Source organism: Ahaetulla prasina, chromosome 5 (genome assembly GCF_028640845.1).
Source record: "Ahaetulla prasina isolate Xishuangbanna chromosome 5, ASM2864084v1, whole genome shotgun sequence".
In the NCBI taxonomy this organism is placed as follows: Eukaryota; Metazoa; Chordata; class Lepidosauria; order Squamata; family Colubridae; genus Ahaetulla; species Ahaetulla prasina.
Genome location: NC_080543.1, coordinates 23,616,820 through 23,631,197, shown reverse-complemented (window position 1 = coordinate 23,631,197; position 14,378 = coordinate 23,616,820). Strand labels below are relative to the sequence as shown.

The 14,378-nt window shown below is 40.5% G+C and overlaps 1 protein-coding gene across 2 annotated transcripts in view; it reads right to left on the bottom strand.

The window, feature by feature from the left end:
* DDX10 (DEAD-box helicase 10) overlaps window positions 1–14,378 on the bottom strand; it is a 175,604-nt gene that overhangs the window by 106,739 nt on the left and 54,487 nt on the right. For both annotated transcript variants that reach the window (XM_058185011.1, XM_058185010.1), the window contains one exon: window positions 13,093–13,486. In XM_058185011.1, the coding sequence (XP_058040994.1) occupies window positions 13,093–13,486 (394 nt within the window). The remainder of the gene's footprint in view (window positions 1–13,092; window positions 13,487–14,378) is intronic.

The window sequence follows — 14,378 nt, the reverse complement described above, 5'->3', positions numbered from 1 at the left end:
TATGGGCCTTGAAACAAGATTTTCTGAAATCTCTAAAAACCACGAAACAGCAAAACCATTGGTCAAAATGATGTACATTCTGCAAAAATTCTCAGCAATTACTGATGATTTACTATCGGAAGTTTAAAAGCTGGCTGCTGCTGCATTGAATTAGGTTTCTTTCTGCCTTGTAACATTTAAAAATTATTTTTATCAGACTGCATGACCAAAACATGAGCCAATAATTCATTTCTTCCATAAAATACAACATCAACTCTACTTTTTTCCCCCCTTTCCTCGTCCATGTCAAAGAAACTGTTTTTCATCGGATATTTATGTTTTATGTTAATGTTATAACCCTGCCTTTGTTGGGCTTTTTTCCAGTTAACATTTCAATTAAGTTTTCATCTAAATCATTTCCCTATGTATTCCTCCTACAAATTGCTCCCCCATTAAGTGGGGCACATTCCATCTTGTCCCTCCTAACGCCTAATGCAAAGGCTAGAGGCCTTTGCATTACTGTAATTATTTACAGTAATAATAATAATAACAGAGTTGGAAGGGACCTTGGAGGTCTTCTAGTCCAACCCCCTGCCCAGGCAGGAAATCCTACACCATTTCAGACAAATGGTTATCCAACATTTTCTTAAAAATTTCCAGTGTTGGAGCATTCACAACTTCTGCAGGCAAGTTGTTCCACTGATTAATTGTTCTAACTGTCAGAAAATTTCTCCTTAGTTCTAGGTTGCTTCTCTCCTTGATTAGTTTCCACCCATTGCTTCTTGTTCTACTCTCAGGTGCTTTGGAGAATAGTTTGACTCCCTCTTCTTTGTGGCAACCCCTGAAATATTGGAACACTGCTATCATGTCTCCCCTAGTCCTTCTTTTCATTAAACTAGGCATACCGAATTCTTGCAACCGTTCTTCATATGTTTTTTTAATAATTTCCCTTGCATTTTCTAAAAGTATGTATGAGTATGAGTATGAGTATGAGTGTGTGTGTGTGTGTGTGTGTGTGTGTGTGTGTGTATACACAAACATAAAATTAGAAGGACCATTTAGGCCATCAAGTCCAATTGCTCAGTGTTGAAATTAAAATTAAAATATATCAGACAGATGGCTGGGTAATCTCTCTTGGGCAAATCCAATGAAGAGAAACCCACTGGATTCCACCGTTATTGCTCTTACTGAATATTTTTATAACGTTCAGTCAGAATTTATCTAATTGATATCTACAGTGTAATTCCATGTTCTGTACTCTGGAACAAGAGGAAATGGGTCTTGAATTTCTCTATGACATGCCTTCAAGCACTTGAATTTAGTCATTCATTCATTCACTGAATTTCTAGGCTGCCCAATTCTGGCAGAATTACTTGCCAAGTTATAGAGAATTATTCTGGGCAGCCTCACAATGAAAAAAGTAAGCCGAATAATAAACAATATTATATGGAGGGCTCTTATTCATGATTGGTCGGGTTCATTTTGTTTTCCTCCATTGGAGCTCAAGGTGTTCTTTCCTAATGTTTTAGCTACAGAATTCTTAAGAAAAACCAAGGAGTTGGACTTCCTGTGGCGCCACGTCGTTGATGACAGTCTTTTTTAGATGCAATAACTTGTATTCTGCTCTGGGAAGTCCGGGGGAGGGGGTTGGAGGGAAGGATGGGGGGGAGAGGGAAAGGGAGAGGGAGGAGGGTGGGGAGGATGGGGGGGAATTAAGTGGTAAAAATTTTTGTAAAACTTTTTTAATAAAAAAAAAAGAAAAGAAAACCAAGGAGTTCTTCAGGAACAATGAACGGACTGAGGCTCCCTCCAGTCTGTGGTCTTTTCACATACCCATTGCACAGAGCAACGAAGACCTCTGCCAAACGGCTCCCCTTTCAATTATACAACTCAACATTTTTCAACTATAAATATTCTCAGCTTCATCAATTTCTTATCAAAGGACCTAGTTTTTTATTCTTACTACTGGTTCGCCACACGTGCACGCCTTCCCCGCATCCGCCCAGCCTTCCATGCATGCGCTTTGCATGTATGCATGCATACCTTGAAAATGTGGCTAAATAGGACGGCATTACGTCCAGGTGGGTCCACCCGCAGTCGCCTCTACCAGTTCACCTGAACTGGTATGAACCAGTTGAATACCACCTCTGGATACAATACTCAAAGAAGAGTTCTGATTGTCTTTTAAGGGATACAGATTGTAATAATAACTTAAATTGGTTCTGGCATTTCCAAGCAGGGCTTGAGTAAAGCAGAAATAGTAGAATAATTGTTTTATTTGTCAATGATTTGGAAACTATAGTTTTTTGATGCAACCTAACATACCTTTTTTTCAGCAACACCATACTGCTGGATCATAATCTATTTGCATTCAATTACTATTCCACTTTTTTTCCACAAATGCCATTACTAAGCCAAGTACTTCCATTCTATACTTGTTCATTTACTTTTTTCTTAAGTAAACAACTTAATATGTCCCTTTAAATTTTGTTTTTCTTTCAGCATATTTCTCTAACCTATCAAAGTTATTTTGAATTTGATTTCTGCTTTCTAAGGTATTAACTAGTTGACAAATTTTATATCTGTAAATTCAGTAACCCTCAGCTCCACTTCTTCAGTCAAGTCATTAATCAAAATACTGAAGAGTAAACACTTAGGATTGATTTCTGTTGCACCCCACTTGATACATCCCTCTCCAATTTGATAAAAAAAAATGACCAATGAGCATTTTGGGGCGATGATTTTCAAGTCAGATATGTATCCATTTCATAATTATGTCAAATAGCCTACATTTAATTAGTTTGCTAATCATCAGTACTTTGTGAAATGTTATATTGATGACATTCTCACAATCTATTGAGAAAATTATCCAATCAAAACATAAGTTAAGGATAGTTTGGCAAGATTTGTTCACAACAAATCCATGCTAGTTTATGACAATTACCATATTTTTCAAGGTGCTTACAATTAATTTCCTTTCAATCTACTTTAGATTCTATCCAAATAATAATAATAATAATAATAATAATAATAATAATAATAATAATAATAATAATAATAATAATAATAATAATAATAATAATAATAATAATAATAATAATTTAATTTTTATACCGTCCTTCTCCCGAAGGACTCAGGGCGGTGAACAGGCAAATAAAATAATACAATACATTACAATAAAACACATTTTAAAAAACTTATTCAAAATAGCCTAAATTTAAAATACCATACAAAATATAAAAAATAAACCCCAATAAAATCCATATTTAAAAACCCTATTTAAGCCAGTCCTGCTCGAAAGAATAGATATGTCTTCAGCTCGCGGCGAAAGGTCCGGAGGTCAGGAAGTTGTCGAAGTCCTGGGGGAAGCTCGTTCCAGAGGGTAGTTGCGCCCACAGAGAAGGCTCTCCCCCTGGGGGTCGCCAGCCTACACTGTTTGGCTGACGGCACCCTGAGAAGACCCTCTTTATGGGAGCATACCGGCCGGTGGGAGGCATGTGGTAACAGAAGGCGGTCCCGAAGATATCCCGGTCCTATGCCATGGAGCGCTTTAAAGGTGGTAACCAACACCTTGAAGTGCACTCGGAAAACCACAGGTAGCCAGTGCAGCCTGCGCAGGATCGGTGTTATATGGGAGCCACGAGTGGCTCCCTCTATCACCCGCGCGGCCGCATTCTGAACCAACTGTAGTCTCCAGGTGCACCTCAAGGGGAGCCCCATGTAGAGAGCATTGCAATAGTCCAGGCGAGATGTCTTTCAGGGTTATATTTTTAGCTGTACACACTAATCGGAATAATATTAATGCCTTCAATAAAGATAACTAATTCTCAGCCTATATTAGGAGACTTAAGTTCCAGTTATACAAGTAACAACATAAACATATTGTGGAAGAAATGGCCTTACCAAGAGACTGAATATTAAAAGCATTTCACTAATATAGCACCAGCTGAACTATAAAAATGGAAGCCTTTACATGTTTCTAAAATTAAATTATTAATTATTCATCTAATTTTCCACAATATAAACACTAGCCTTTACATATTGCGAAAGTAAAATTGCTCATACTTCTGTATCATTTTTCAAAATGGTATAAGCAGTAATTCAAAACTGAATTCAATTAAAAAGATTAACATTTAATATTCCCTTCTTTAATGAGGAAAAACTGGATTTCTAAATAGCAAACATAAGTTATTACACTGGTGTCAACTGACAACTGAATCAAAATAGCAAATTCTTAAATGGAACACTTTCACTATTGTGATAGAATATAAAAAGAAGTCTAGGACTACAGTTTTCTCATCTCCCCAGAAAGAAATCATGAGAAATATAAATTCTTCACTTGATTGTCTTACTAAAAAAGACTAAAATCTCTGGACATTAGGCCAAATACTTCAACTCTTTCTTCCACATTTCTCTTTTTTAATCACTTTTAATCAATTGACACTATGAATTTATGCTTGGATATTAGTTCAAATGTGAAAGTCCCACACTAATCAAGGTCATTACATCTCCATGTCATGTCATGTCACGTCACGTCACGTCACGTCACGTCACAGCACAGCACAGCACAGCACAGCACAGAACAGAACAGAATAGAATAACAGAGTTGGAAGGGACCTTGGAGGTCTTCCAGTCCAACCCCCTGCTCAGGCAGAAAACCCTAGACCACTTCAGACAAATGGTTATCTCTCTCATGACTCTCAAGGATTTGGAAACAGAGCAGGGGATATCTATATTGGACTTTTGTCCCTTTTGATATGTGGCCAGTAAAAGTTTGAATTAAGTGCCAAGAAACCCAGGAACTGGACAGCTGACCAATCCATAAATTTGTATCTGCAAAGTCTTCCTTAACCAGCACTCGATTCTAAAGTCACTATTATTCGCATTTAAATTTCTCAAGATATAATTTGTACTAATAGTCTGTTCCAATTCTGTAGATATAAGCTACTCCATTTTAATTGGGGAAAAAACATAGTCACTAACAATATGTATTTCAGTTCGGTGGGGAAAACAGCAGAATCATACTTTTAACGATTCAAATAATAAATCACCCAGCCATAAAATGTCCATATTCTTGTAGAATTTTTATAGGAGGAAGAATAGAAGCGCCTTAGCAATCCTTGAATAATAATTAATAAGTTATATGCATCATACGTATCCACCCGGACCACTGTATTTTTATCATCTCATTTTCAATGACAGCATGCATAATTATCTATCAACAATCTCACATGTGTATTATAAAACCACCATCAGAAGAACCAATGAACCCAAATCTGTTCCTCCTACGTGATACTTAAGCTTTATTTTACTCCCCTCAGAATCTTTTAGTGTTCTGTTATTTTTTTAAAAAGGAAAATATAAAAAGAAGAAAGGATAAATAAGATTTTAGAGAAATACAAAAGACTGCTGAGATTTTACCATGTAACTTTCACAAACTCAGTATTGTGATAGGTTTGGAAGGATTATTTAAATCATCACATTTCCCTTATTATAGAAAAATGAAGTCAGTTAATCATTGCAATCTATCAGCAAAATCTCCAAGACATCCTCTCCTTTTTAGATGTGGGGATGATACTAACATAAACAATTTGGAGAAATATTTTTACCTAGATTTCCAAAACCAAAAATAACTGCCAATTGCTAATGAGTAAATATTATCAGAAAGATCTTGATAATTTGGGGGGGGGAGACGGGGGGGGACGTTTTGGAATTGGGGACAACATGAAATTGTCTCTTCAATTATAGCAATTTCAAACATATTTCTGCCACATTTGTATCGGGTAGATTTATCTCAGAAACAAGATATACTAACCATTTCCAACTGTAAAAACAGTAAGAAAAATGAAGTCTACTAACATTTGTATCTGTTTTAGAAAAATCTTCCCAACCTATTGAGTCTTGTAAATAGCCAAACCATGTTCCTTGAAACAGGATCCAACTATGTAAGAGTATAAGAGGGTTACACCCAGTGGTGGGATTCAGCCAGTTCGCACCACTTCGGGAGAACCGGTTGTTACCTTTCTGAGCAGTTTGGTGAACTGGTTGTTGGAAGAAATCATTAGAGCAGAGAACCAGTTGTTATATTATTTGAATCCCACCACTGGTTACACCTATATTTCATTATTGGTCTCTAGCAACTGACATTTAAAGTATACTGCCTGCGATTCTGGAAATAGTAAGCTGCCGTTCGGATATGTAATCACTGACAGCCCAATTTTCCATGAGCTGTCTAGTCTCCTTTAAAAACCACTTAAACTAGAGTCCGTTATCTTCTTTCCTTCCCCAAGAGATCATCACTACATTTCTTTATCGTACCATAATTTCCAAGTGTGCTGCTTGGTTTCCAATAGTTTTAACATGGTCAATAGGCAATTTTCGAAAGTGTTTTGAAAGCAAGGCTTGTACAGTATTTCGCAACCAATTTTAAAAGACTCTGTCACAGTTGTGATTCATCTCATCTATTCATCTCCTGGCACTTAAACCTGTGGAGAATTGTTGTCTTGCAGTGGCCTCATGAGGAGAAACTATCCAGAGCACATATGGGCAATATCCCATCCTCCCCTTATCTGGAAAGTTTCGAAGAAACCAATTTTCCTTGGGCGCTGCCGTGGTTATTACAGTCACTTTTGTGAACACATCTTTGGTTCACCATACCTCCCCTAGAAATCCCCTTATTGACTTTACATTTACATTTGCTTGGTTCACTTCCATTCTAGTCCAATGCCTGAGTAAAGAGCTTGGTCTGTTGGTGAGAGGTGAAAGCCCTTTGAATCTCCAAACTTCCACCAGGTGGCAACAGTTAAGGGAAGGTGAAGCGCAGCCACCATATCTGAGCTGGTGGACTGGCATATATATTCAGAGAGATGCAGTCTTGCAAACAACCAGGCTTTAAGGCATGTAGGGCTTTAAAGCAGGGGTGAAATCCAGCAGGTTCTGACAGGTTCTGGAGAACCAGTAGCAGAAATCTTGAGCAGTTTGGAGAACCAGTAGCAGAAACTTTGAGTAGTTCAGAGAACCGACAAATACCTCTGACTGGCCCCAGAGTGAGGTGGGAATGGAGATTTTCCAATATCCTTCCCCCAGGAGTGAGAAGGAAATGAAGATTTTGCAGTATCCTTCCCCTGCCACACCCACCAAGCCATGCCCACAGAACTGGGACTAAAAAAATTTGGATTTCACCACTGCTTTAAAGGTAGTAACCAGCACCTTGGATTGCATCCAGAAAGCAACTGGAAGCCAGTTCAGTTCACACAGCAGCAGTGCAACATGGGCAAAATGCAAAGTGCTTAAAACTGTATGCATCACTGCCTGCTCACCTAGTTGTAACTTTTGGGTAATCTTCAAACACAGGCACCATGTAAAGCACATTACAATAATTTAATCAAGACCAAACTAAGGTGTGAGTGATGGTGAGTAAGGTCTCCCAGTGAAGAAACGGTAGAATTAATACACAAGATGAACCTGTGCAGAGGCATCCCTAGCCACAGTTGCCATTGCTCCTCCGGGAAAGTGTGTTTAACCATGAAGAGAAAAAGCACAAAGAATACACTTGTTGTGACTCTGGCTCCCGAGCCTGTCCTCACAGAGGAAGATGACTCTGAAAGTGAAAGGGAGGACCTGACAAGGCCTCCCTCTCCAGGACCCTCCTTTTTGGCAACATCTCAGGTTCCAGATGAAGGCCAGGAGGAAGACATGTCGGAGCACCCACTAATTCGGTTCGGTTCTGCAACCCAACAAGAAAAACACAGACTTCAGAGGATAATTAGAACTGCAGAAAAAACAATTGCTACCAACCTGCCTTCCATTGAGGACCTGTATACTGCACGAATTAAGAAGAGGGCCGTGAAAATATTTACAGATCCCTCACATCCTGGACATAAACTGTTTCAACCCCTACCCTCAAAATGACGCTATAGAGCACTGCACACCAGAACAACTAGACACAAGAACAGTTTTTTCCCGAAGGCCATCACTCTGCTAAACAAATAATTCCATCAACACTGTCTGACTATTTACTGAATCTGCACTACTATTAATCGTTTCATAGTTCCCATCACCAATCTCTTTCCACTTATGACTGTATGACTATAACTTGTTGCTGGCAATCCTTATGATTTATATTGATATATTGACTATCAATTGTGTTGTAAATGTTGTACCTTGATGAACGTATCTTTTCTTTTATGTACACTGAGAGCATATGCACCAAGACAAATTCCTTGTGTGTCCAATCACACTTGGCCAATAAATTCTATTCTATTCTATTCTAATAGGGAGTGATGAAAATCAATCTTGGATTGATCCCAGGCAGCGTCGGAGGGAGAGACGTGTGCAGCAAAGGAAGAGGTGTGGAAGGGCCAGAGATTGCTGAATCACTGAGCCACGCCCCACAGGGGATAAAAGTGGGTGGGGTTGCTCTGCAGGCTCTGTGACAGACAAAAACTGCATATCGTGAGTTTCGGATGGGATAGTTTTCGGAACTGAGGCTTGGACTTTGTGAATGATTTCTGATTACTCTTTGAACTCTTGCTTGCTCCAGCAACGGAATACAGATCCGCTGATTCCTGTTTCTAGAGGTGATAAGAAACTTGGCAGGCATTCGGAAAGTAGCTGCCAGCACTTGGGATTCAGATCGGCTTGTAAAATTAAATTACTGGTAGATGTCGTTTGCTCATGTGTCTTCCTATGTGAGGTGTGGGGACAGAATAACACTGTACATAGATAGATCTTGTCATTCGATGAATGTTCCTTGATATAATTATGGCTGGACTTTCATTTCAAATTTCCTCCAGTTCCTCAGTGACACACTTGGTCACAATCAAAGCATTGATATACAATTTTCTACAACTCTCAGCACTGATCATCCTTTTGGTGTCGAACATAAAAGTCATTCAAAGATAGGCTGCATGTTTAAAAGCAAACTGAGTTACTATCTTGACAGTCTGGATTTAAAAAGGGCTGAGGTCGGCCCCGAGGTGCCTCACTTGTGGGGTGCCGCAGGGGTCGATTCTCTCACCCCTCCTGTTCAACATCTATATGAAGCCGCTGGGTGAGATCATCAGTGGCTTCGGTGTGAGGTACCAGCTGTACGCTGATGACACTCAGCTGTTGTCGTGTCCCACTCCTCCGCTGACGGCCGGGTCAGGGAAATCCGAATCAGGCTTGCCTCTGCAGCTCTGCCCAAAGTCCTAGCAAAGTCCTTAGAGCAGGCAGGAGACCAGTAAGTGACTTCAGCAAGATAAGTTCGACTTTGCCTGACTCAGAGACTGCCAGAAAGCAGATCCTTTATATAGGCCATGGGGTGTGGCTCCATGACTCAGCACTCATTAAGGCCTGCCCCTCCCTTCCTTCTGTTGCCTCCGCCTATCCAATCTTCTGATGCAAGGGTCACTCCAATCAGCTGTTGGAAGTAAACTTTCCTCAGGCTCACATGCTGTGGAGGAGGGGAGGGGTCTAGCTGCTCCGTTTGCCTGGGCATGGAGCCAGGGCTGGGGCCGGGGGATGCTCCCTCCTCTGCAGCCTGCTTGGGCATGGAGCCAGGGCTGGGACCGGGAGGTGCCCCCTCCTCTGCAGCTTGTCTGGGCATGGAGCCAGGACTGGGGCCGGGAGGCATACATTCCTCCGTGTTCGGGAGCAGATAAGCAGACCCCGGCTGCGGTGAGAGCGGACAAGACACAACAGCTGTACTTTTCCACACCGGGCCACCCCAACGAAGCTATCGAAGTGCTGTCCCGGTGTCTGGAAGCCGTACGGGTCTGGATGGGGAGAAACAGGCTCAAGCTCAATCCCTCCAAGAGAGAGTGGCTGTGGATGCCGGCATCCCGGTACAGTCAGCTGAAGCCGCAGCTGACTGTTGGGGGCGAGTCATTGGCCCCGATGGAGAGGGTGCGCAACTTGGGCGTTCTCCTGGATGGACGGCTGTCCTTCGAAGACCATTTGACGGCCGTCTCCAGGAGAGCTTTTTATCAGGTGCACCTGGTTTGCCAGTTGCGCCCCTTTCTAGACCGGGATGCCCTATGCACGGTCACTCATGCTCTCATGACATCTCGTCTGGATTACTGCAATGCTCTCTACATGGGGCTCCCCTTGAGGAGCACCTGGAGTCTCCAGTTGGTCCAGAATGCGGCTGCGCGGGTGATAGAGGGAGCCCCTCGTGGCTCCCATGTGACACCTCTCCTGCGCAGACTGCACTGGCTACCTGTGGCCTTCCGGGTGCGCTTCAAGGTTTTGGTAACTATCTTCAAAGCGCTCCATGGCATAGGGCCGGGTTACTTACGGGACCGTCTGCTGCCACCGATTGCCTCTCACCGACCCGTGCGCTCTCACAGGGAAGGACTCCTCAGGGTGCTGTCGGCCAGGCAGTGCCGACTGGCGACACCCAGGGGAAGGGCCTTTTCTGTGGGGGCTCCCACCCTCTGGAACGAACTTCCCCCAGGACTTCACCAACTTCCTGAACTTCGAACCTTTTGCCGCGAGCTTAAGACACATCTCTTTATTTGCGCAGGACTGGACTAGAATTTTAAATTTTGAATTTGGTTTTAATTGGGGTTTTTATTACTTTTATTGCTATTTTAAATATTCGGCCTTATTTAATAAGTTTTTTAATTGATGTTTTATTCTGTATTTATATGTATGTTTTTTATCTGGCTGTAAACCGCCCTGAGTCCTTCGGGAGATAGGGCGGTATAAAAATGTGAATAAATAAATAAAAATAACTGAAAACTCCTTTCAGCAAATTATGAGTACCTACCCTGTTTCCCCTAAAATAAGACATCCCCTGATAATAAACCCAATCGGGCTTTTGAGCGCATGCCCTCAAATAACACCCCCTGAAAATAAGCCCTCCCCGAAAATATTTAAATGCATGCACAGCCAGTCCCTGCCATTTCCTCTGGTTAGGTTTAGGGAGACAGAGCTGGAAATCAGGTAAGATGGCAAGAGGAGCCCCGTCTTGCTCCACGTGTCCCAAAATAATAAGACATCCCTGAAAATAAGGCCAATTCCTTATTGGGGATTCCTTATTGGGGATTCAAAAAAATATAAATCAGGGTCTTATTTTCAGGGAAATACGGTAGTATTTGAACAGTGTTCCTTTCAAGTGTTCCTTTCAAGGTCAACTCACACAGATTATTTAAAATACACTGCACTTTTAAAACCCACAAAATTAATTAAGCAACTTGTTCGCACCATGGCAACTTATTAAATGAGTTGTCAACATTAGAAAATATATTTGCTGATGAAAGTGTGAGTATGCCAATGTGTGTGTTAAGTCTAAAATTAGAAGTTTTTGATTGAACTAGTGTTGGCATATAATAAAATAACGTACTTCTCCAAAAAATGTCAGGGCTTTTTCCAGGGCCCTTGTCATAATATTCTGCAATGGAATAATTCTACATTTCCTTTTGCTTTGTAAAGCAATAAAAGGAAAAACCAATTATTCTATTTTAACTAATCTACAATCCAATGTTAATTAGGACTACAAAGGAATAATAAAGAGTTTAACATCCAAATTATCAAATTATACAAGTTCAAGTTACTAATATTTCTTAAAGTCTTATAAAAATAAAATCTATGATGTAACCCTAACATTAGTGTATAAGAACTATTGGGAAGCTCACAAAATTCAAGCATTAAATTATTAGTCGGCAACAAAAGAGAATATTAATAAGTTTCCCGATCTGATAGGTTCCAATTACCCTGACAGCAAGTCACTTGATTCCCCAATATGTTGTGTGACACATCTGGAGAATGATGAATTGGGAAAGGTTGCATTAATACGCACAATCCAAGTAACTCAATCTGTGCAACTTAGATATCAACCAATTAAAAAAACAGAGTCTAAAGGCAGTTCTCGACTTACAACTAAGGTTTAGCGACTATTCAAAGTAATGGTACTGAAAAAAGTCACTTGTGACCAATCCTCACATGTCCATCACAGTATCCTGTCTGTCATGTAATCAACATTTGGGCACTTGGCAACCGACATGTATTTATTATAATGGCAGTATCCTGGGAACATGTAATTGCTGTTTGCGACCTTCCCAGCTGGCTTCTGACAAGCAAAATCAATGGGAGAGAGTTGCCTTTGCTTAACAACTATTTGATGCACTTAACTGCGGTGCTTCATTAACAACTTTAAGAAAAAGGTTGTAAAATGGGCACAAGTCACTTAAGAACTGTCTCACTTGGCAACAGAAATTCTTGTCCCACTTATGGATTGTAAGGCAAGCACTACCTATATTCAATCTAAACCAGTACAAGCTTCAAAGTAAAGGTAAAGGTTCCCTGTACATGTGTGCTAGTTGTTTTCCAGCTCTAGGGGCGGTGCTCATCTCCATTTCAAAGCCGAAGAGCCAGCGCTGTCCGAAGACATCTCCGTGGTTATGTGGCTGGCATGACTAAATGCCGAAGCCGCACGGAGCGCTGTTACTTTCCCACCAAAATGGTCCCTATTTTTCTACTTGCATTTTTTACATGCTTTCGAACTGCTAGGTTGGCAGAAGCTGGGACAAGTAACGGGAGCTCATTCCGTTACACAGCGCTAGGGATTCAAACCGCTGAACTGCCAACCATATGATCGACAAGCTCAGCAACTTAGCCACTGAGCCACCGCATCCCTACAAGAGCTTCATACTATCGTGTTTCCCCGAAAATAAGACCCTGTCTTATATTTTTTTTGAACCCCGAAATAAGTGCTTGGCCTTATTTTTGGGGAAGTCTTATTATTTTGGGGCACATGGAGCAAGATGGGGCTTCTCTTGCCGTCTTACCTGATTTCCAGCTCTGCATTTAAATATTTTCAGGGAGGGCTTATTTTCGGGGGGAGGTTTATTTTAGTGCATGTGCTCAAAAGCCCAATTGGGCTTATTATCAGGGGATGTCTTATTTTCGGGGAAACAGGGTAATAAATTAATTATTACAACCAGCTATCCCAAATTCATATCTGAACAATGGAAAAGCTCTGCTAGATCAAGGCATAGGCTTAATAGTCTGGTATTTTGTGTAATGCAATAGCCAACTATGTATATTCGGAAAGCCAGACAATGACCATCATAACCCTTTTCCAGAAGAAGAAGGCTGGCTCTTAACATTAAAAAAAAACAACCTTACCAATGGTGCTTTCTCTTCTGGTTCTAAGCCAAATACATTTCGCCGTTTTACAATCAGCACGTCCTTAGAGGCATCATCGTCATCATCATCATCGAAAAAATTTAAGCTTTCAAGCTTTGATTCATGGACTGTTGCCGGCTCTTTTGGCTCAGGCGGACTCTGCAATGGTTCTTCAACGGGACTGCTTTGCCCAGAGAGGCCCTCTGTCTCTTTTTGTCCCAACATGCCTGCTTTAGAGAAAATTCTCCTGCATTTCTCTAAGTCCTCATCACTTAAAGAAAACTGTGTGTCCTCAGCCTGCTCCATCCCCTCTTTTTCAGGCTCCGTTGTATGCAGTTTCTTCTGGACTTTCTGGAGAAATCGTACACGAGGGGCCACTGCAAGCCCAAGAGAGCTACAAAATAGAAAAATATCAAGTATCAGAACAGGATCTCTGCTCTGATATTAAAGGCTACCCGTTAAAGTTCATCAAAATCTGTTTTGCATGGTGTTATTTTGTAAGACAGCAAACATCTACTGGCTGGAAGCAATTCTTAACATTTATGTAGGCCAAACACAACACGCAGAGTAATAATGTATGACTTATGTATGACTTACACTCAATAAGGCACAAAAGATGGGGAACAAATTATAATTGCTGAGTTTATGCTATACTTTAAAAACCAAAGAAAAACCACAGTAAGATTATTAAGGGCATTATCTTAATAGTGAGGGACTTTTCATACATCTGGCAAACAAAATTAATTCTGGCCAACTAAAAATCTGAATCTTTTACAAGCTACTTTTTATATATTTCTTCAATCCTTAACTTTCCATTATCGTTATCCTATACATGGTTTTCTAATATGTAATTCTTTATTTATCATTAGCCCAGCTTTTTGGCAATACTGCTTCCTGAATGGCTGACACAGCTGTAATATAATTAAAGTAAGTGCAATCAAACAAACCATTCTCAAATATGAAAAATAGGAGTCCATTTATAAAAGGGCTGAGTAACATTTTTGAAGTGATTTGCACGGGTCGTACTCCAAAGAGATGAGGACAAATGGAAGGAAGGGCTGAACGTGTAGATAATTATAACTTAATTAATTAAACATGAATTTTCTTCCCATATTTAATTATTCATCACTGTCATTGCTGCTGTAATTTGGTAGGAAGATTTGGTGAGACTCCAAAATCCTGCAGCGTTTAAATCAAAGTAAAAACTAGAAATGAAAAAGTCTTCACAACTTGCCAAAAAGACAAAAGAACTGACATGAAATCATTCTTTCTGGGGAAGCCTTCTA